The 24980-nt window shown below is 37.1% G+C and overlaps 1 protein-coding gene across 8 annotated transcripts in view; it reads right to left on the reverse strand.

Moving 5' to 3' along the window:
- The window catches only part of PTPRD (protein tyrosine phosphatase receptor type D), a 220386-nt gene that overhangs the window by 85725 nt on the left and 109681 nt on the right, over nucleotides 1–24980 (reverse strand). For all 8 annotated transcript variants that reach the window (XM_036737982.1, XM_036737977.1, XM_036737980.1 and 5 more), the window contains one exon: nucleotides 7549–7672. In XM_036737982.1, coding sequence (XP_036593877.1) covers nucleotides 7549–7672 — 124 coding nt within the window. The remainder of the gene's footprint in view (nucleotides 1–7548; nucleotides 7673–24980) is intronic.

Genomic DNA, 24980 nt, shown 5'->3' on the forward strand with positions numbered 1-24980 from the left:
CATCTAACTGGAGGTATTCTTAAGGAACAGATTCAACAATTTTAGTGTAATTCAGAAAAAAGGAGTGTCTAATAATATTCACAGAGTTAAGCGCAAAACTAAAAGGCAAACAACAAAAGAGATCATATTTAACAAGGCTACACAAAAGGTATCAGATGGCAGCTATCAAAGGGATTCTTTCAGGAGACAGATAATGACTTCAATTCCGAAGTGACAGAACTTCCTACAGAATGCTTTTCTTTGCCACAATTAATTAAAATATTGTACCACGCAACATCAACAATTCTCCAAAATGCTTCATTTTGCTTGAACAGTTGTTTTCATGTATTTTTCCACATAGTGAATTTATCACAGCGTTGTAGACACTGTGGTTTGTAAAAAGGATTCTCAAAAGAGGGCATTCTAAAATGGCTGGGATGGGCACCATGCTAGTATGTCAACCTGTGCCGACAGCTGTTCCTAGCCACAGAGCAACTACAGAAACTGACTGAGGAGAACCTTCTCCTCTTGACTTAAATATTAAAAACTCTTGTGGTGGCATACAACTGGTGAATCAATACTGTAGAGTAATAGTAGCAGCTTCTTGCCTTTCTTTTATTAGATTTATCTTATAGAGGATGATTCCCCTGGGAAACACTTTCCCATTTTAAAGGTGCTAAATTACCCATCACACAAATAATCAAGCTGTTGTAATATGATCTATATTATTTACACTTGGATTTTCCTGAATTGCTTCTATTATGCAAATCAAACAGCAGATGATACATTTTAGATTTCCATTTAAAAGGACACATTTCCCCCTTTTGCAATTTGTACCACTATTATTTGCCTAGTCTCCATTTATCAAACATCAATACTTTCTTTTGCTTCACAGATTATTTCAAATATATGCAGTTTTCTCACTTATGTATTACGAGGATGAGATCATACCATATCAGGATGCTAACTAATTTCATTCCTGCCCTCACCCACAGCTCTTTTACTCAAGGAGCTGCAAGTAAGCCTGAAAGGAGTTTCCTCTGCTTAAATAGTTGGGTTCAAAGGTATAAGGGGAAATGTAGAGTTTTTTAACTGGTTTCTAAGAAAGGGAGTAGGAACATGGAGAGAGGGCATGCTTTATATATATGTACGTGGGGAAGATATAATCCTGAAGTTTGAGTTGGAAAGGCTCCTCAGAGACCATCTACTTCAACCCTTTACTTTATTGATGAGGAAACTGAAGACCAGGGAAGTTAAGTGACCTGCCAAAGGTCATACAAGTAATAAGTGAAGAGGCAGGATTTTAACCCAGGTCCTCTGACAACATAAGCAATGCTTTTCCACTTCATTCCATTATTTACACTTGAAATTCTGGAAATATTTACCATCAAAATGTGAAACTTATTGTGCGTGTGTGCGTGTGTGTGTGTGTATGTGTGAGTATCTCTAACTTTAGCATCACTTAAGATTATAGAACCAAAGCATTTTAGTGCTAGATGGTCCTTTGGAGACCATATAATCCAATTCCCTTAATAGAAGCCTAAAACTAAGAGAAGTGAAATTGACTTCCCAAGGTCACCCAGCTAGTTAATAGCAGAGCAAGGATGAGAGCCTGGCTTTCCTTATTGCCAAGCCAGTACTCTTTTTTTGCTCTGTATTTTAAAGTGTTCCTAAGCAATCAAAAGAATATTTAGAAAATGATAGTGTACTACAAAAATGTAACACTGCCCTATGTTGTTTGCTCTTTGAAAAATATATTTCTCATTAGGCTACTAAAAATGCTGCTAAGAAGCCTCAGAGTTTTCATGGGAAAGGAAGCGAATTCTAATAACACCATTGAAAAACAGGAATTTAAGCCCAAACGAGTTCTAGATACTCTTCACAAATAAAGCAGATGATAATTCATAATTGAGGAAAAGGTCAAGGTGTGAAGACATTGCCACTGGGGTCTCATGCAAAATCTCTTCTTTAATTTTTTCCATACAGAATTTCCCAGCTCGTTGAATGGGTAGTCATCACATAATTAAAAGAAAATTAAATGGCTTCAAAAGTGAGAAGTAAATTGGACCCCATTTACCAGCAAAGTATAGACTAATCTGGAAGAAGCAGGGTTCTTTACTAAAGAAAATGATTGTTTGTTAACAGGGAAAGTAAGTTAAGTTATTCTAAGTTATAAGGCATAATGATATAAGTATAAACTAGGATTTAAGCATTCCACAGCTGATGGATATAATAAATTGAAAATAGGGGGAAATTGAATGTAGTTAGATCACCAGTTGAATGTAGCTTAATATTATAACAGCCACAACAACAATAAATACATCATGATGATAACAATGAGTTTGTGAGAAGAGTACAGTTTTCAATATATCTGTATTTCTAAATTATTATGATTTGGAAAAGACAATTCCTCAATGCTACTATTTTTTATCTCCAGAAAACAAAATGTCTGCTTGACAGTAGACTACAGAGGGTATTGATGGAATCCTAATAAAGCTGCCCCCAGCCTCAATATTCTAACGTCCTTATAGGTCCCACTGAACAGCAGGCCCACTGCCCCTACCTAGCCACTCACCCCCGCCCCCAGCCCCCTGCCAATATCCTGACTTCTTCATGTATGCCTCCCTGCTCACTGGAACAACAGGCGTGTCCAAGAGCTCATATTTCTCACAGAAATAGCAGGTGTGTCCATGTGATGGGATCCCAGCCACTGCCTCTAGCTAGCTACTGCTCTCAGACCTATTTCTCATACTTCCCACAGAAATAGCAGGTGTGTCCATGCACTCAACCACAACCATATCCATCTAGTCTCAGACAAGACCATAATACCCAGCCAATCAGAAAGCAGTGCCTTCAGGATGCCCAAGCAGGACGTGGACCCCAAAACAATAGAAAGGACTTTCCCTAAGTAGGCACCTCCACGGTAATGGTAAAGAACTGACCTAGAGGGAACTTATGACATAGAGAGGCTCATTATAATATCATTATCATACATACATACTCTCCCCAAATGGGTTTTTCTATATGCATTGTGGATAATTGCCTGTGCAGTTCCACTGCGGATGGGACCCCTCCACTATTACCTAATCCCTTAACAAACCCCTCCTGCCTTTTTGATATCCATAATTTTTGTTATGTAATTGTATCTTTACACTATAAAAATCCATCTTGCTTTCTCTGAAGTTGCTAGTTTCTCTTGGAACTTAGCCTGCTTCATGAGAGATGTCAATCTAAATAAATGCCTATACTTGGACTAGAGGTGATCTGACTCTGAATTCTTTGAGATAGTTCCACCACAACACATGATGAAACCCCAACAGTTTTTGGTGTCCCTGGGTGGGCACCAGTCTAAACCCCAACGGTATGGTGTATAATAAATATTAGCTAGATTGAAGTGAATTGTTGAATTTATAGAATACCTGAGTCTAAAGAGGCTTCAGATTTCTAGTTCAGCTTTTAATTTGAAGCTGATTTTGGGGAAATTAGATCTAAAATAAACAAAAGCCATATTTTTCATTTGATTCAAATTATTTGGCCTTTATACTACAATAAGAGTAGAGGTACAAGCCCTAGGCATTTATCAACCTCTTTTTTTGTGGGGGGGGGGGAAGGATGTGGAAACATACTCTTTCTACTCCAATATCATTGACTGTGGTGGGAAAGTAGCTTGTAAAGACTAACACTGACAAAGAAGGCCAAGTGTAGAGAGCAGATAATACTGAATGACCTAGTTTAGCAGGGAGAAAAGAATCCTACAACAAAGCAGCCTGACACTGCCTCTAAGACCATTACAGATCTGTTCCTAGCATCCAGTTCAAATTTTTGGTCTTTCACTTCATACTCTTGCTTTCCATAGTGGAGTAAAGACTCTTGGCTTTCTGATATTTGAGACTAAATTGCTGCTCTTTGTTGGAATTATCTGAGACCAAAGGATCACCACTGATTTGCTTAACATATCTGCGGAGTGGAAAGAAAGGAGTCAAATGTAATCAGTACTCATCCAGGATCTATGTGCACTCTGCACTTGGATGTAAACAATGACCAGTGAAGTATGATTCATTTGCCCCAAAAGGACAGCTGCCTTTTTGCCACTGTCTCACATTTAACTGACCTTGGCAACTTAATTTTTTGAAGCGACTAAGTTTCTTTATTTTGTGAAACGGAAAGTGAACACCAACTAATTCAGTTATTAGAGCGTAATAAAAACAATGTCAAAAAGACCCTGTTTCTCTTTATAAATCAATTTTGTTTCTTTTTAACTACAAACAAGATCCATATCACTTAGTACTTTGGTGAAGAAGGGAGATTGGGGCAGTTATTTGTCTCAATTCAACAAATATTTTTAAAGCACTACATGTAGGGTATTATGCTAAGTGCTGGGATACAAAAATGAAAGGTAGGTCAGAGTCAGATTGTGGAAGCACACACTATTTACAATTCTATTGTCAGAGTAAGAACTTTCTATTTGATTCTACAGGAGAAAATGGGGCAATAAAAATGTCCTGTAGCAATGGGGAGCTACTAAAGGTTTTTGAACAGGGGAATAATATGATAATGAAAGAAGGTTGTAATTTAAAAAAAAACTAGGACTAAATGAATTCTTTACTGAGGAGCCTTTTGAGGAGATTCCAAATCTCTAATTTATCTTTTGGAGAAGATATTATGGAGTTATTGTAATGGTAAACATCATAGATTTAAAAAGGGAAAAAAATCCCCACCAACTTAAGGATAAACAGGCACTTCTCGAGATTGAAAAGCTTAAACAGCAAAGTCCCCATGGATTAGGAAGGGAGGATCTTAGCTTAACAGCTGCTCAAGTGAAAAAGAACTCGGGGTTTTAGTTGACTGCAAGCTTCACATGAGTCAACAGTACAAAATACAGTTGCCAAATGAAACAAAACAAAAAACAAACTAATCCAACCTTGAGTTTCATTGAGAGAAACCAGGAGAACAAGAGGAAGGCCTCAAGAACTTTTAAGTGCTCTTTGGAGGATGGACAGAAGAAAATGGACAAGAATCACATAAGATGAGGCTGTTTGGATGGGTTGTGATCTACACCGACAGAAGCAAAATCCACACTAAAGAGATCAAAATTGTTTAAACTATTGAAGGATAAGAATGGTCCTACAAAAAGAAGGGTCTACAAAATGAAAATGAATCTGTACTTACTCGACCCTCTCTGGTGTATTGCGTTCCCTTCTTGGCACTTCATTGTAAGAAAGGCACTGAAAATATCACATGTTTAGATGGCAACTAGAAACCATTTCCCAAGAGGACAAGTAAAGGAGCTAGGAATATTAGGCAGGGAGAAGAAAAGACAACAGGAGACATAAGGAGTCTCTTTAATACCTGAAAGTTGTCTGCTAGCACTGTTAACATAGAAGCAGTTACTACCATGTCAGAGGAAGTAGCTTAATTGGTCATCCATCATTAAGGTGGTGCAATAGATAGAACGCCACTCTGGAGTCAGAAGGACCTGAGTTTAAATCTGGTGTCAGACACTTACTAGCTGTGGGATCCTGGGCAAGTCACTTAACCCTGTTTGCCTCAGCTTCCTCACCTGTAAAATGAGCTAGAGAAGGAAATAGCAAACCACTCTAGTATTTTTGCCAAGAAAACTCCACACAGGGTTATGAAGAGTTGGACACAACTGAACCAACCGAATAACAAGGCTAAAAAAAGAAACAAATTCAGCCCCACCTGAGCTTTAACAAGCAGTGACACTGCAGAGTTAGGATAGGTAGTGAATTAATCAAGCTGCCCCCTCATGTTGGCTTTAGGCGACTTGAACTATCTATAGGAAAAAAAGTCAGACCCTGGTGAGTGTACACCCCTTTGGACTTCTCTCTCATGCCCCGGGAACCTCTTTATCCTGTAAGATCACTTCTGCACTGGATGTCACACCTCATCAGTAGCCTCTGCCCCAGGGGCCCCTCTCTACCTCTAACCAGAGGATGAGAGGGTGTCCCAGGACCTTCATTTAAAGCACGGTGCTCAGGCCAGCTATCTCTTCATTTTCCATTCAGATGCACTCCTCTGGATTTCTCCGCCATGCCCCCTCTCACCAGATACTTCTGTCCCCTACCAGGTATTGCCCTCCTCATCTGCTTTTCAGTTTCCTTCGGTATTTAGTCCTCTCCTACTGGACTGTAAAATCCTTGAGGGCAGGAACTGTCTTTTGCCTTTCTTTTCATCTCCAGTGCTTAGTATAGTGCCTGTCACCTAAGAAGTGCTTAATAAATATTTTTCGACCGACTGATTGATTCTTGAGTTTGAGAAAGGCTGACCAGTTCACAGTCTGGAATCCCGAGGAGAAATCTCCCCATTTTATGTCTACATGTCTCTTCATACACATGTTGCCTTGGCAGAAAAGCAGCTGGGGAATTGTGTGTGTATCTTTGCTTCCCTTCTCAGGCTGTCAAGAATACCATGGCAATTCTTGGTGCTGCCCCTAAAGTGATGGTATTCATTTCATGTTAAGGGAGGAGTCTATTATGATATAATCTCTCTGAATTCATCTTGGTTCTGCCTTATCAAGTCAAAGGCATGTTTGAGAGCCCTTGGAAATATATGGATTAGATTTATTTAAAGTATCTCAAAAAAGACAGAACTAACATCAAAGTGGAAGTTACAAGGACCTAGAATTCAGCTAAATATGACACAATATGCTGACAAGGAAAGCTGGACAATGAGAGAGAGGTCTGCCTTGTGAGGTTGGGAGCTCTTGGAGAGATTCCTAGATAGGGTAGAAAGTCAGACTATAAGACTTCTAAATTCCATTCCCATTCTCAGCTTCTGCCCTAGGATTATTATTAGGACTAGTTTTACTCAACTTAAAAAATACAGGAAATAAAATAGTGGGCCCAGTGAAATTTCTAATTTGCTGGACTTAAGTTCTTATGAGAGGTACCAGGAACGAATTAGAGGCAGATCACATAAGGCTGTATGAGTTAGCAGAAAAATGGCAGATGTGTTTCAATAAGGGCATGCATCAAAATCCTACTCTTTAAAAATCCATGCTGAGCCTACATGTAGAATATTGAAAGATTGTTGTATAGAATAAGAAGATTAGTTTACCAGGCAGGAGACCTGGATTCTAATTCTAGCTCTGCTAATAATCTAGCTGGATGACTTTGGACAAGTCATCTCTCCTTTCTAGAAATTTACTTCTTCCTCTATAAAATCAGAATTGGACTAGATTATTTCTCAGGGCCCTTCCAAGTTCTAGCAATCAGTCATGTCATGATTCAAGCAAAGTTGAAAAATACCCTGAACGCAGCAACTTCTTCAATCAAAGTACTATATTAGAGAATCTCTGAGTTAAAATCCCCTAAGCCATTTATACTAACCCACATGGGAAAAAAGAATTCTCTCTTACAATACCTGAGAAGCGGTCAAGCCAGTATCTTTAGGGAGACCTCCAAAAATGGGCAATAATCAATTTTGAGAAAGTTCTGAAGGAAGTTTTGACTTGACACAATTATTTCACTTTTCAGGGCTGGATAGCAACCAGACATACAGACTTTTCAACCAACAGAAAGGATGTACATGCTCAGAGGTTTTCCTTACCTTCTATTGCTGATAAAAGAACTCGAGAATGGTCATATGCAATTACATTTGCGTATCTATTCTTTGGTTTGTTTACTTCCAGATTTGAATGTTCCCATGTGAACTGCTGACCAGGGTCAATCGACTTGAAAAGAAAAACAGGTAACAAAACAAAGCAAGAATCAATATTTGTATAACAATGCATTGTGGACATTTATCAAAAGGAGCAAACATAACCACATTTTATATGCCGAAGCCAGATTATATCAAGATGATCCTTACTGCAAAGATGAAGATTAATATGGAATACAACATGAAATAGTCATATGAATAATAGCTGCCATTTTTGTAGCAACTGAAGGTTTATATGACCTTCCTTTGTCCTCACAACACCCTTGTATGGTGTTGTGATTATTGGTATATTATTGGTATAATTTCCCCATTTTCCCCCATCAATTAAACTGTGAACTCTTTGAGAGTAGTCACTGTTTTTAAGGAAGGACAGGTTTAAACCCTCTTGCTCAGCACTGCACCTGGAACATAATAAATATTGGATAGCAAGCTGTATCACTGAAGGGAATTCTCATATTGATGAAATCACAGGCACACCAGAGCATGCATTACTAGAATAAGTAACAAGGCAACTTGTTTGGTTCAGTTAAACAACTGAAGAAGTCAGTGCGAAAGTCAGATCAAACTTTACTTCAGTCAAAAAGTTTATCTATGTAGCCCAATGTCATTGAAGAATAATTGATTTTCTGGGCAGATTGGCTTTCAGTTAAAATAAACAAACAAACAAAACTCAGGTTGCTAGGGAGATTTTAACAGAAGATATGCATAAGAATTGCCCCGAAGGATAGTACTAATATCAAAGTAACTATTGATGGTCTTTATTTCAGTTTACTCTTTATTATCATTTCTTCTATATATATTTTTGCATTCCTGTAACCCCTTACTTCATCTACTGTTAATTTTACTTAAGAGAAAAAGTGAAATGCGTTGAAGAACAAAGATACTAGTTACAAAGGAATGAATGAACTCTCTGCTTATATTTAATCATAGTCATTCTTTTGGGAATTGTTTTTGGTCTTGACTAGAAAAACCTTAATTTTTAAACAGATTTTAAAATTTGTAGCTTCTATTATAGTCAAATATGGAAATTAAAATGCTCTAAATTTCTAGGATAGCCAAATCATTATAATTCATTCATTTAACATTCATGTCTGCATAGAATTATGATGAATACAAAACGCACATATATCAATCAGTTGATAAGCATCTTATTAAACCTCTACTATATTCCTGGTACTCTGCTAGGTGCTGGGATTACAAAGAGAAAAATGAAATGGCTCTTCCCATCTAGGAGCTTAGATTCTATCGGAGGAGACAGCATGAATATATGTATGTTACATGTAAAATAATGTTGTTGTTTAGTCATTTTCAGTTGAGTCTGGCTCTTCATGACCCTATTTGGGTTTTCTTGGCAAAGATACTGGAGTGGTTTGCCATTTCCTTCTCAACTACATTTTATAGATGAGAAAACTGAGGCCAGCAGGGTTAAGTAACTTGCCCAGGGTCACATAACTAGTAAGTGTCTGAGGCCAGATCTGAACCAAGGAAGATAAGTCTTCCTGACTCTATGCCTGGTGCTCTATCAACTGTAGGCACCAGGTGCTGGGAATCAGGATATGCCCCTTCTAGGAAGTGGAATTTGATCTAAGCTTTGAAGGAAAATTGAGATTTTTAAGAGGCACAAAGCTTGTATAAAGCTATGGAGACAGGTGATTGAGTGGCCTATGGGAAGAACAACAAGAAGGCCAGTTTCCTTATAAGCACAGAGTGGGTGAAGAGGAATCAAACAGAAAATGCCTGGAAATGTAGGTCCAGATCTGGCTGTGAAGGATTTCAAAATCCAAACAGAGGAACCTTTATTTAATCCTAGAGGAAACACAGAACCCTTAGGCCATCGCGAAATGCTTTAAAATCCAAACAAAGAAATTTTTATTTGATTCTAGGGGCAATAGGGAGCCAGAGCTTACTGAGCAAAGGAGTTACATGATCAAATCTGTACCATGGAAAACTAGCTTTTGGAACTATATTGAGAATGGAGAAGAAAGCTGAGAACCTTGAGTCAAAGGACTCTAATCAGAAAGCAATTACAATCACACTGGGGACAATAATCATGTTATCAATAACTTTATAAGAATTTCAGATAATATGCAATTTTCTAATATTCATTCATTCGAACATTTAAGCACTGACTGTGTGTAGAGTCTTGTGCTAGGCACAGGGGAGACAAAAAGTTCAGTGAAGGCTAATCGAGCAGGGGGAAAATACCTAGGATATTTATGTGATATGGTTAAAGGCAATTTTTTTTGGCATTGTAATAAGTCATGACTTTTAAACACTTCTAAAAAAATCTGTCTACAGTTTTCAAGCCCTTAAAAGATAGATGAATGCAAAAGTCGAAAGTTCAGAGTTAAATAAATACCTAAAAATTAAATATCTAAAAATTAAATACCTAGTTAAATACCTAAAAATTAATATATTAAGGTCATATACATGACCTGTTGAGAAGACTAAGTTCTGCTTGGTAGTAAGTAGAAAAGGGAAGGGAGGGAAAAAAGAATAAGTATATATAAAATGCCTACTATGTGTAAGGCACTGTGCTAAGTATATTTCATTAAATTTATAACTGCCTCAAATAGTTTCTGAACATGATACAGTTATCAATAATATCCAATTCACTCAGGACTATTTTAGAAAAATCAACCCAATTTTACTTTCTGAGATTATATAAGTCTTTTCAAATTGTGCAGCTCCAGTTGACTGAATAGTTCTCTGCAGAGTACTGTACCTTAATGGGAATCTACCAAAATCATGTAGTTAAGGCCATTTCTGGTTTCTTGGGAGGCTCATAGTGAGAAATCCTAATGTGATTATTTTAGATAACACACAGATTGTACTGAAAAGGTGAGAGTTTTGCTAGAGAAACTGCATTGTTAACAGTCACTAGTATATCAGCCTTTAATAATTAAAACTCATTAACTTGGGTCTTAGCCATTAAGTACTGTGATCCTGAAACTATAGCTGTCACCAACCCTAGGCTCAACTAATGAATAATTCTGGTTATATGAGCTCTTTCCCTCTTGCTTTTCTCTATAAAATATCCTAAGAACATCCTATAGATGTTTAGTGTCTTTGTTGGAAGATGTTATTCTCTTTGATAAACTTTTCTTTCATATGGATGACAGTTCACCTATAGATGTGGAAAACCACCTATATTAAACGAGAGTAATTAAACTTCTTCCAGGAATTCAAAGACTTCTGTCAACTTATCTCTGCCTCTGTTCATTTCACCTTCTCGTCTCCCTTTGGATAAGATATCTACTATCTATAGAGACCAATGAAGAAAAGAAGAATGGAACTGTGGTTATGTCACCAAAATAGGTGTATTCGTTCAGTGTGTTAAAGAACAGCTTTCTAGAGTGTGAGCCCCTGGGAATGATGCATCAAGGGAGGAGAAGTTATTCAACCAGCCAGCTGGGGAGAACTAAGCTAATAGCAACAAGTCATCTCGATGAAACACACCAGAAAATGGCTATCCTTTATCTCTTCAACCCACGTTATATCTCCTTCTACCCTATCATCTTTTGTCATAGTGGAACAAATCCTTTGAGATATCCTGTTAAAAAAAATGAGGATGGCTTCACATACGTGATGAAGCAGATGGGAGGCAGCCTACATTCATACCAGTTTCACAAAGAAAGAAAACATTGATTAAATGCTGAATTGTCTTTAGATAATTCAGCATTCGTCCATCTGGATCTGTCTTTTGGGTTGAATCAGTGCTGTTCCTGTAGGTTGTTAGATTCAGGCGAGCAGTAAGTAATCCCAGAAATTTAGTAAGGATGGATAAACGCTCTGGGCAGACAAAATGTAATAATGATAATTTAAAACTTTATCAATAAAATGACAACAGACCTAAGCACATGTGGTCAAATCCTCATTATCTATGGCAATGAGGTAAAGCAAGAGGCCTGATGGATGCCATCAACTGTTTATCCTTCAAATCCTACTCATTAGTCTTTCATGGAGCTGATGATAAGTAATAGCAGTTGGCAGATCTTCATTGCATATCCTGTTCTGTCAGTGTCTGGGAAATGTGCGGATAAGCACTACAATGACCAGTCACCAGAATAAGTAAAAGTGCCTAGGTGACACATCATTTGGAAACACAGAAGCTGGATTACCAGTCCTCAATCACTTCTTAAAAGATTCAAATGGTATACAACATAACAGTAGACAATGTACAGTGACACTGACTTACTAAGTTGTCATGAGTAGCTGCTTCTCATTCCCCTTTGTCTCTCTCTGTAGTTGGTACATTGGTACCCAGAGAGAAAAAGTCATAGAGTGAAAATGTTAGGGCTGGCAGGGGCCTTGGAGATTATACAGCATCTTCTATCATTCCGAATGTTCCTATATGAGCTCCATTAGCTCAGGGCCCATGTGTATGCCAAATATTTCACTGCCTCTCACCCAATAGTGCCTAACCCATAGAGCTCTACATCAGAGCAGATGCCTAAGCTGGTTGGTGAATAAGTGGAAATTAAGGACCAGAGGTTTACAGCTGGAATGCATTTCAGAGGTCATCTAGTCCAGGACTTCTTACACTTTTTTCCAATGGAGACCCCTTTTCCCCTTTTGGCAGCCTTCACTGGCATTGTGTATTCAAAGTGTGAATGCTTTGTGTTCAGAACCAAGGCTGCAGTGAAGTTGTGAGATGCAACATAAGCAAGTGATTCCAGAAACACCTCGGATTCATTATGTGTTTGATTTTTTATTAATTTTTGGTCATTGTGCTTTCAGAAATCTTTTACTGTTGGGACCCCATAGGGGATTGCAACCCACAGTTTTAGAAGCGCTGAATTTCTAGTCCAATCTTCTTATTTTACAGATGAGGAAACTGAGGCCCAGGGAGGTTCAGTGACTTGCTCAAGGTCATGTAGATTACAGTGGAGAGGAAAATGATGACAGAACGTAGGTGATGCATTTGCGAACAGAGAAGAATGGAGGAACTGAAGTCATCATGAGGATGAAGAATAGGTTTAGGAGAATTCAGGTAGAGAGATGGAAAGAGTGGAAATTATGATTATTAATATATCTTGCTCAACTAGCAACGAAAGGATATCAACTCAATAGCATGTCCAACTGAGCAAGTAGGAAAAAGTATCTTTCTAGATGATATTACGACCAAACACTTCATGCATCAAAGGAAAAACCTCAAATGAAAACCTTCCAGTATCACTTAAACTTAAACACTACATGTGTGTAGTACCTCATCCTTAAGATTTTCTCCAAGAAGTTTTTCCAAGGATTATTGGCCAGGCCACCAGAGCATTCTGATGCAAAAGAGAAACTGACATTTCGATGCAACAGGTACACTGAAAAATGTATAAAGCTCCATTTAACAGAAAGAGAAAATGAGGCAGAGATTTACCTAAGGTACATTCATGAAAAGCCAGAGCAAGGAATGAAACCTTCCCAGCTGCACTTCCTTTATCGTCTTACACTTGGCTTTTAACTGTTATCTAAGAACATAACATAGGGAAGAAAGCAGATGGCATCAGAGTCAAGTGGACTATTTTCTGTGTACATAATTTGATTCCCCAACTTTGGAGTGGCTATAAATTTGCACTTAGAATCACAGTAAATGAGCAAGATTACATTGTTAGAACTGCCAGGCCATCTTCAAGAAAATCACAAACCTTAATCATAGAGCAGAACCCTAGGAGAATTCCCTGAGTCCCAGTTACTTTACTTCAGTGGGAGGGGGATCTTTACCACATAATACAACAGACTCACACCCACACTAACCACTAGTTTTTCACTGCCAGTGAGAGTGCTTTTAAGACAAAATCCTCAAAATACCTCCTTTAGAAAACCATCAAAGAGAAACCACAAAAAGGACACATCCTTTTTTTTTGTTGTTTTGTTTTTCATAACAGCTATCAAAAACACCTAATTATATAGAAGAGATAGATCTCCTCATTTACTGGCCAAAATACAGATAAAGCTAACCAGTCTTTTCTTACTGCAGCCTAAACTCCCGATGACCTTGAACCACCACCCCTCCACCCCCACAAAAAAAAGGACTTTGTCTTTCTTTTCCTCTTTGGTTTTTTGGCCACAGGTTATAAAAGTTCGCCCTTCTCTTACATAATATTCTTTGCCTTAGGCTAAGCTCAGGACCTTTTAAAGACCTAGAATAGTAAATTGTCAATGAGGGGATGTCTCTTAGGCAGTTAAGGCTTGTTTTATTCTTAGGATATATATATACATACATATATATGTATAAAATCATTAACAGGAATTATTCTTCTAGCATATTAATGTAGGACAATTAAAAAGTACCCATGCTTCCATGCTTTGTAATAGATACTTTTTGTGAAATGTAGAAAGTTAAGGAATTGGAAACTGGAAAGTGAAGTTTTGATGAGTATAATAAAACAGTAGAAAGGGAGAAAATACTGGCATGGAGGCAGAAGGTTGAGAATTCTAATGCTCCCTGAGTCTATCACTAGTAACAGAAAAATTGTATTATTATTTTATCATATTGACAACTCCAATTCGCAGAGCCCTTTAAAGTTTACCAATCACTTTCTTTGCATAGTTCTATGAGGTAAATCTTCTTGCTCCCTTTTTGCATAGGTGGAGAGTAGGACTCAGAGTACTTAAGTGGGTTGCTTGTGGTTGCAAGGGCTGTAAGTAGCAGATCTGGGTCTTCAGCATATGATTAGTACTTCAAGTTCATTACTCTTTCTACATGGCCACTCTGGGAAACAATCAAAACATAGTGTTTTTGAGAAGGGAGGGGAATACAAACATGAAGGGCTACATCTCAAACAAATTATCTTCCTTGGTTCCAGGAAGCCTCAAAAAAATCCATGGAGCACAAAGTGTGGCTTGGAGACAGTATATGGCACTAGGAAGAATACTCTTCTCATTTCCATTTTCACATTTCCAGTTGCCAACTGGACAACTTGAATGGAATGTCCCATAGACATCATTAACTTACACACACACACACACACACACACACACACACACACACACACCCTTCACCCCTTCCCATTTTCCTTTTACTGTTGAGGGTACTGCCAGCCGCCTGGGTGCTCATGCTAATAACTTAAGGTGTCACACTTGACCCAACTTTCTGCTAATCTCCATATCTAATCTGATACTAAATCTTGTCAAGTCTACCTCAGCAACATCTCTTTTACATACCTCCTTATTTCCAGTGACATGCCACTACTCCGCTTCAGGCCCTCCTTACCTCCAGCCTGGACTATTGAAATAACATGTTGGCTGGACTCCCCACTCCAAATCTGTCCACATTCAAGTCTGTCTGCCACTCAGCTGTCAAAGTGCTCATTCTAAAGTGCAGGTCCAACTCAATCCTTTCTTCAAGAGACTTCAGAGTCGACTCTCTATTGTCTCCAGGACAAAATGAAATACCTTTTCTTTGGCTTTTAAAACCCTTTATTACCTATTACCTACTTTATTCCCTATTACACTTTACTTTCCTCCACATATACTGCAATCTAGTGACACTGGCTTCCTTTGATTCCATGAACATCTCTCAACTCTGGACATTTTCACTGACTTTCCCTCATGCCTGGAATCCTCTACCTCCTGGGTTCTCTGGCTTCCTTCAAGTCCAAGGCAAGCCTTCCCTGATCTTCCTTCATGCTAGTGCCTTCCATCTGTTGATTATCTTTGATTTATCCACTTATATATCTTCTTTTTATATAGTTATTTGCATGTTATCTCCTATTATACTGAGAGAAAGGACTTTTTCTTTTTGGCCTTTAAAAAACATATGTTCAGTGCTTAGCATAGTGTCTGGGATATGGCAGATTTTTAATAAATATATGTTCAGTTGGATTTGGGGTCAGAAGATCTTGGCTCAAATCCTGGTTATGTAATTTGCTATATGATCCTAGACATGCATGCTTTCTCACCCTCAGTTTCCTCATCTGTAAAATGGATTCCTACTCTGCCATTTGCTGGCCAAGCAAATTTGAGAAAATCATTTGGCTCCTCTGGATCTATATCTATTTATATAATACAGGGTGAGGTTGTCCTAGAGTATAATACCTAAGGTCCTTTCTATTTCTAATATTCCATGACTATAAAAATTGGTTGCATAAAACTTGACTTCTCTACCTTTTCCAAAACCACAATTTCAGATGTCATTTTTTTCAGGAGTGGTTTTATTTTATACTGGGTGATTTAGATCTAATGAAAGTTATTATTTATGAATTTTTTCATTGCAGAGTACAAAAACAGTTGGAGGCCCTCTCCCACCAAATGGACAGGAACTATATGAACAGCAGACAACCTAGAAAAAAGAATATAAAGGCAGGACCCCTCCTCTGCCCATCTCCCATGCTGATATGGCTCCCATACCTTCCTGATAATTCAATCACACGGAGAAAGAGAGAACCACCACCATTCTATCCAATGGTCTCTTTTTAGTTCTCATTGTCCTTGACTTTCTGCAATGACTGATGTTGCTGAGTATTCCACTTACTCTTGGCTGCTTTCTCCTCCCATATCTATATGGATACTATTGCTATACATGAAACCAGAAGTTGGATTGAAACAAGTGGCCCCTAAGTGGAAGGCTGGCTCACAGGTTTTCCTTACAAGATAGATGGATAAAAAGAGTTGCCAAACTTGTTTTTGTGTTGTAGCCAGAGGAAATAAGAGGTATAGCTTCATGGGGCATTTAATAATTTTTCTTTACACTGCATTACAACAAGAAAGAGATCACAGTAAACATAATTTCACCTTATAAACGGACATCCATTTGGAAGGCAAAGAAGTTGAGGTTCTATCAGCAATTTAAAATCCTTCATATTTTGATACTTAGTGACTTCAGTGTGAAAGTGGGCACTGAGATAGATGTCATAAATAATGTTGCACAAGTTTGATGTGGGATCAGGAAATTAACAAGGAGAAATGCTCTTAGAATATTCTGAAGTGGAGTTATGAAATGAAAATTGAAAAAAAATAAAACATGACTTCTATACATCGGTAAGGTGCACCTGGTTTCCATGATAAACAATTGGCCAGGCTGGTCAAATACCTATTTGCTGGCAGCATGAGTGAGAACCTTAGAACCATACTTTCTTCCTTCAAGAACAGAGGTAGAAAGTGTTTGGAAAGCCTCAAATGACAACATATAACATGAAATTGATTATATTTCCACAGATAATAAGCTAATGACTGCAGATGTGAATCATTTTTAAATCAGCCATCAGCAAACAGTCATATTGTCTGGTCATAAGAACAAAAAGCTAATTATATTAAAATAGGATTTCCTCAGCTATTTATATGATAGAAGCTTTTAAAAATTTTGTCTTTTTTGTGAACCATAAGGATTTCCTATATCTGATACTTCATCATGGCATGGGGATGACCCTGGGTCTTTCAACAGAACATAAACTCCGGCAGGCTCTACCAGGAGTATACATCTCAGCTATGGGGCCAGAGATGGACTGCGTGCTTGTTGTCTAAGCAGCTAGTTTAGAGAGGCTCTTTACCACCTTAGCTTGAGTCCTGAAATTTCTGACTGTAGTAGCTCTTGAAGGTTATGTTATCTGCATTGAGATGAGTACTGAAAGTGATAAAATTATATATTAATGAACATTATTAATATTAAAATAAGAAACACTGGGATGTTAGTAAATCAATTTCACATGGAACATTTTGATGAAAACATATCAAATGATTAAAAATGGATATTACTTGCAATAATTTTCAAACTTAAACCAATAGAAGTAAAGTGATTTTGAATTGATATATGGTGAATCAGCAAAAATAAACTATACCCTGAGGGTAAATTGCCCAACCAGGTGAGGTGAATTAATTCTCTCAGGGAGCCATTTGGAAAATAATCTGTTCTAAATTATACCTAAGGGAGAGTTAATTTGTCTCATGCAGTTTACAATTTACTTCCAGAGTAGTTTACGTACTCTTATTTACCGTGGATTTAGTACAATAAGATGAAAAATATTGCACTCTGTTTAAGTTTAATGGGGAACCATTATTTTGTTTCCAAAATAAAGTTAAACTATTTTTCAATTTTTATTGGTGAGATACAAAATGTTAGTTTTAGGGAATGAATCCATTCAAATAAGAGTTTAAAACAGGGTTAGGGTTGGGATTAGAGGGTTTGGAAATGGAAATGTTGACACTTTCATACCATTATGAAGGTTCTTTAACAAGTAGAATTTAAAAATTCTAACTTGTAGAAAGTGGAATCCACACAGTTAGGTTTCTGACACAGCTGATCACAATGTCTTCCTTCACCTTGAAGTATTTTTCCAATCTTTTTAAATGCTTCTTTGTTACTTTGATTGATGGTCTTTGCTCTATCTGCTCCCACGTGTGAAATTCTCCTAAAGCTATGCCCCTCCCTGGCCTTTGTCTCTTCTCCATCTCCATTCAGATCTATTCCTATGATTTCAGTTATCACCTTTACCTCTTTACCTCTTACTCTGATTTCTGCTCTGAGTTCTAGTCCAGAATTTCCAGCTGCCTACTGGGCTTCTCATTGGTTATTTCATGGGCAACTTAATAAATATCCAAAACACAACTAATGATCGCTGCAAAACCTGCCCCTCCTCCATATTTCCCTATTTCTGGTGCTGCTGTCCCTACCCTCTCAGTCTCCCAGGCTGGAATTACTGGAGTCACTGACTTAGGCTTTTCTCTCTCCCTTTACCAAAAATCGTAGGATCTCAGAGTTTTGGAATGAAAGAGCTGACCTGGTCAGTTTTACCTGGTCAAGATATTTTCAGACCCTAATTCAGTCACTCAGTGTGCTAACTACCCTAAGTATCCCTTTGTGTCATCAATAAATTTGAAAAAGATGGTATTTATGCCTTCATACAAACCTTTAATAAAATATTAAATAGAGCTGAATCACGTAGGGCAAATCAATTGGTGGTCTTCCAAGTTGACATTGAACAATTAATCTTCAGGTTCAGTTATTCAACCAGTGTTATATCCGCCTACTTGTAGCATTGTCTAGCCCTCCTCTTTCTATGTTGTCTATGAGAATAATATGAAAGCCTTTTTTCAAATGCTTTGCTAAAAACTGGGAAAATGCTATCTACAGAATTCTCTGACCTACTGGTTTAATAATAATGTTAAAAAATAAATTAAGTTTAGTCTCCCATGCCTATTTTTGATGAAGGAATTCTGGCTTTTTGTGATCAATGTTTTCTAGATGCTCATTAACAAGCCCTTTAATGACATATGCTAAAGCATCTTCAGAAATAGATGAGTCTAATCAATTCGATTTTTGTCCCTTTCCTTCTAGTGTTATTTGGCCCTTCCCATTCTTTCCAATCCCATTTCAACAACTTTAGTTTTCAAATCCTTATTACTCTTCACCATCTAGTATAATAAAAGACTCCTAACTGCTATGACTTCCTCTGGTTTCTCCCTTTTCTTATCCATCATTCATGACACTGCTAAATGCTTTAAGTATAGTCATTGCATTTTGTTGCATAAAACTTCTTTTTCATCCATCCCCTTTTCCCCACTTACATGGTCACCATCCTTCAGACCCTCATCACCTCCTGACTGGATCGTTGCAACAGTTTCCTAATAACCTTTAACGTCCGTGATGTTTTCCTAATCCCTTGGACTAGGAGTGATTCTTTCCCTCCTCATCTCATTGATGTCATTCTTTGTTCTTTTTTATACTAATCTGTATTATCCAGGTGGTGTACATATTTCTTCCACTTGGCCAAAAGACTTTAAACTCATCAAGTGCAAAGAATGAATCTTCCCTTCGCCCCCCATCTTTACATACTTAGCATCTAGGATAATAAATTACAGACAGTAGTCAATGAATGTTTGTTGAACTGATTAATTATAATCTTTCATTTATATTTAAAGTAGCCTCAGACTTAGATTTTATATTTCCAAGGAAAGGAAAGCAAATGTGAACTGGAAAAATGTCAAATTTCAAGTTTAGGAAGTGATGTTGCTTTGTGGAAAGTCACTTCTTTGAATTTCAATCATGAATCAAGGTTTCTAATAGTACCAGGAAAATAATAGTATTCAGAAATTTACCAGACTTCTTGGGAACAAATATCTATTTCGTATGGATTTTCTAAAAATGTGGATAAAAATAATGGGATGAGTGAATTAAAGTCAGCTGAATTGATATATATATATATATATATGTGTGTGTATGTGTGTATATACATATACACATATACATACATACACACACACACACACACACACACACACACACACATATATATATATATATATTACATATGAATTAAAGAAAGGAGGCTTCTTGGTAAGCAAATCTTGTGTTTGAATCCTGGCTATTCCACTTTTAACCTTGGTGGTTTTAGTCACTTAACTTAGATTCAATATCCTTACGTAAAAATGATCCTGAGAATTCTGAATCCCAGGATCTAAAAAGTCAACCATTGTGGACAGTCCAACTGTTTAATATATACCTAAAATGTCTCTAAATAAGAGTTAGAGCATAGAAGTAACCAGACACATGACTTACTTCTTCATTTCATTTTGCAAACAGCTATATTTTTATACCTACTGGCACAAGTTGATAAAAAGATATTCAAGACAGAGTTGGCTTATGCTTATTGGATCTAAGGATACTCTGTTTAGCTTGAGAAAAAGGCAAAGGGGTTAGATGAAGTACATTTGCTAGTATGGCCAGACTGAGCAAAATAAAGCATTAAGAAGGGCAATTACCCAGAAAATTTAATCAATTTCTATTTCACTTATTTTGTAAGATAATGTGCATCTGGATAATTGTGGCAAAACTAGCTCAAAATTAAAGAAAAAGTCATGAGCCCTGAAATCAAGATATGACAGCTTAAAAGATCTAATAATTTAATACCTTTATATTATCTAACATTTCACTTTTAGATAAAAAAATTTTTATAACCAAAGCAAGACAACAAAAAAAGAAAACAAGTCTTCAAATTATTTTGAGTTCAAAGAGTAGAAAGAAGCATGATTACATCTCCTCAAAAAAATTAAACTGAGGAATAATAATAACAACAGCAGATAACATTTCTATAGCACTTTAAGATTTGCCAAATTCTTTACAGCTTCATTAAGGTTAGCTATGAGTAGCCTACTATAATTCAATTCAACCCAACAAACTACTACCAGATGCCTAATCGGAAAGAGAAACTGAGCTCAGAGAATCATTGGGTGAAGGCAAAAATTAAATGATTCCTGTCCTCTGGGAGTAAATTTAAATTCTACTCAGAGGATACATAACATGTGCATAAGTAAGTAAATGCAAGAGGGAGAGAACTAACAATTGGAAACACCTTGGAAAGCTTTAGTATGGGAGGTGGCATCTGAGCCTAATCTGGAAGGAAAATGGAGAGTTTAAGAGGTGGATCTGAGGAGCAAGTAAGTGCATTCCTGGCATGGGGGACAGCAGCAGATAAATCACAGACACAGAAAATAGACTGTTGATTCCAAGGAAGAAGCAATGTCAGTTTGGTAGGAACAAAGAATATGTAAAGGGAAATAACATATTACACAGGAGTTTTTGTATATCCCTTTGTAGGACAATTTATATGTAAATGAAGTCTTGGGATCTAACTGGCTAGAAAATAAATTTTTTAAAAAGGGTTCTTATCTGAGTATTTATAATTGAATCCCTGCATTGCTGTTATTTCATTTTGCTTTGGCTTGTACCTTTGATTTCATTGGTGTAGGGAATTCCTGCTAAGGAAATTCTCTACCAATAAAGATTAATACTTGTTAAGCAATTTACAGCCTTGGAGAATTTTCTAGGGGCAGTGACTTGCCCCTGTTCTCATAGTCTTCCTGATTCCAAGACTGGTTCTCTATTGACTAACCTGAAGCAGGTAGGTGATAAAATACAAGAGTTCTTGTTAGGAAAATGAGTTCAAATCCAGCCTCAGACACTTACCAGATTTGTGACCCTGGGAAAGCCACCTAAGCTCTGTCTGCTTCAGTTCTCTCACTGGCAATAACAGCAATAACTTGGATTATTGGGAGGACCAAATCAAATAGTACTTTAAAAATATTTTACAAATTTTAAAGTACTTTATAAATTCAAGTTGTCATAACTATTAACAATGATAAGTCATTGGTACTGTGTTTCACAACGACGGTAGAAGGGGTTTGTGCAAAAAAAATTCTCAATAGTTTCTTAAGCAGTAAATAATTGTAAACAATACGATGAGTAGCAAAGTAAATTATCTAGAGGGTTCACAACACATATTTCTTGTCAAAAGGGGTTAACAGAACAAAAAAACATTGGAAACTACTGCACTAATCCATGCTGCTTTACAATAAGGTTGTATTTATCATTAATCAAAAGTTATCATAACACAAACATCAATGAATTGACCATTTCTAAAGCTAGTCCTCACTCAAACTTCCTTCCCCACTCCTTATCACTAGTAGCTATCCTCACCCATTTCTGTGGAGGGGTCATTCACTCTTGATGGTGGCAGATGCTTCCAAAGAGAATGATTCAAATACCAAAGAATTATGAGTCCCTTGGGAAAACTGATAAATCTCTTTTATCTTTTTTTTTGCAGCAATCATCCTCTTTATGATCATACTGCCAAAGTAAAACATAAAATGAAAGATGCCACACTGGGCTGTCATCTGACTTTTGTCGGGAAAAAAAATTATACCCTCAAAAAATCAACATTTGATTCACTGTTTTTCTTCTATGAAACAGTGCACTGTTGCAGTTCTAACTTAAGATTACAAGTGCAAAACAAATGATTTCCATAATTTTTAATTGCATTTTCCAAGAGAAAGTCCTGAACAAATGTTTTGTCCCACTATTTCCTAAAAAATCATCCCTATTTTAAGTAATTTCACTTATGTAGACTTATTCCAGTACTAATTATCCGTGGATAATGAGGAGCTCCTGTACATTGCATTGAACAGAGGCATCTCATAAAAGGAGACAGAGTGCCTCATAATATCTATTCTTATATGTAGTGCCCAAGTGTACTAGTCATTTTTTATCACAGAAAACTGAAATGTCTCTCTTTTGAGATTTAATGATACAGGATTAAACAGCAATTTCTTTTCATTTTTCAAATGTGAGGCTGAAAATGTATTTTTGGACAAAATCTTGTATCATAAATACATACATGTGTAAACAAACACATATTTCAACCTTCATCTACCTACAAGATGATTGTGGGAAAAGAGCTTCCTGATAAAACTTTAAAGGACTATAGAACTGTTAGCCATCAATATCGACAACAAATATGATAGCAAATATCAACGAAATAATTATAAAAGAATTAATCATATTGATTTATCATTGTGATTAAACAAATCCATCTCTCCCAGGCCCTTTAAAGGAGAGTGTTCCTCACATTCTTTATTCAATCCATTCATTTATTCTTTAGACATTATCCATTAGCAATTGTTAAGCCCCTTCTCCATGCAGAGCTCTGCACTTCTTACTGGGGGCAATACAAATTACAAATAAATCAATGTTCCATTCGTCACTGATCTTAAAGTTCAGAAAGCAGGTAAGACACTAACCTTCCTAAATATTTTCGCAGAGGAGAAAGACTTCTAGGGCCCACTCTTTTTCAATGGTCCCTTGGAAATGCATAAGGAATTGTAATGGCTAGTTTCTACCCACTGATGCGGCCTTCTAGTCTCTAAGAGTTAGGGATAAACTGCTAAGTAAAAAAAAATTATTGGAGGCATCGCAAATGATTCCTTTCCTTGCATACCGTTACAAAACAGTGCAGGGACATTCAGACAGATTAAATATTTTTGAAATGTATATTGCATATGAATTACAAGTTTAGCTTGGACACCCTTGTTTGATTTATAATTTTAAAACTATATGGTATTAGAACAGATTTAAATGCCAGCTGGTTTTTTTCAATCCCTGCCCAGCTACATTATCAGCACACAATCAACACCACATCATTTTTACCCTCCTCCCCAATGTTTAATGGTATAAAGCAAACGAGCCTCCTACACAGCTAGACAACGCATTTCTCATCAAGTCCAAGTGAATGGGGCCTTAACTGTAATCTCTACTCTATTTCACTCAACTGAATTAGGAACAAAGAGACCAACCAACAAACAATAAACACTGTGAAGGAATAGGGAGAAGGCTGATGTTCACTTTCTTGGAACTGAATAGCCATAATGGAACAAAGGGTATGCTGGTATTGGCAGACACATCTCAGAAGTGGGAACGACCAATAACTCATGAATAACAAGAAGTCTGCACTAACAGTTTTAATGAGTGCTCTAATGGTTTAATGGATGGCAATTTAATAGTATTTCGAGTAGAATCCTTCTGAAAGCTTGTCCTCAATAAATCTGTCATTGACAAAGACCTGGAGTTCTTCACAGAAAGGCTATAATATGGGGGCTTTATACACACAAAAATTAAGGCAGTTGTAATACTGTTATTACCATCCCTGCTGCAACTAATCTTCTAACTATTGTGACACAGATGGCTAACAGCTCAAAGTGGGGTATTACTCCTGAAAGACTAGCCCATGTTAACCATGAGGTAGTGTTAGTTCATCAAAGCGCTCATGGGGTCTGTCTATTATAAAGTTCAGATTAGTACCATATTAAGTTGGAACAACAAAGGTATGAATGATATTTGTCTATCAGCTCAAAAGACAGGCATCTATGATAAGCAAAACTCAGAATCCCTCTCCATCATTTTTCATGCAACTCCTATAATTTATCATCTGTTTTGTTGCTCATTTGATGTCTGTTATTTGATATTCTCTTTTTGTTTGGTTGGTTAATTGTCTTCTTAGAGTTGTGGTCTATTTTTGAACAAGGCTATAAGCTGCATAAAGGCAGGCACCGTAACAGGTACCTTTCTGTAGCCTCCTCTGCCCCACTTCCCCAGAGCCTAGTTCAATCACTCAATGTCTGAAGGACTAGAAGCACTAAAAGGTAGCTACTACCCCAAGTTCAGGCCCTGACCATCTTTTGGCTCTTCAAACTTTATTGTCTCCCCTTGAAGATGGAGACACTATACGATGGAAAGAGAACTGGATTGGTAGTCCGAAGACCTGAATTCAAATCCTAATTCCTTTCTTTACTACTTCTGTGACCTTGGGTAAGTAATCTAACTTGTCTAAGCCCAAGTTCCTTCATCTGTAAAATGAGGGATGGGAACTGGATGATCTGAGTTCCCTTCTAGTTCTAATGCATGGCTCTATGATTTCATTTACTCTTATGGCTCCAGTTACCATTTTCTTGTAGCCTTATGCATGGAACTTCTCTCTGGGCTTCTGCTGCCTCATCTGTAAAATGAAGGGGTTGAAGTACAGTAAGGTCACGTTCACCTTCACAGCAAAGCTCTCTAGCTC

Source organism: Trichosurus vulpecula, chromosome 9, assembly GCF_011100635.1.
Source record: "Trichosurus vulpecula isolate mTriVul1 chromosome 9, mTriVul1.pri, whole genome shotgun sequence".
NCBI lineage: Eukaryota > Metazoa > Chordata > Mammalia > Diprotodontia > Phalangeridae > Trichosurus > Trichosurus vulpecula.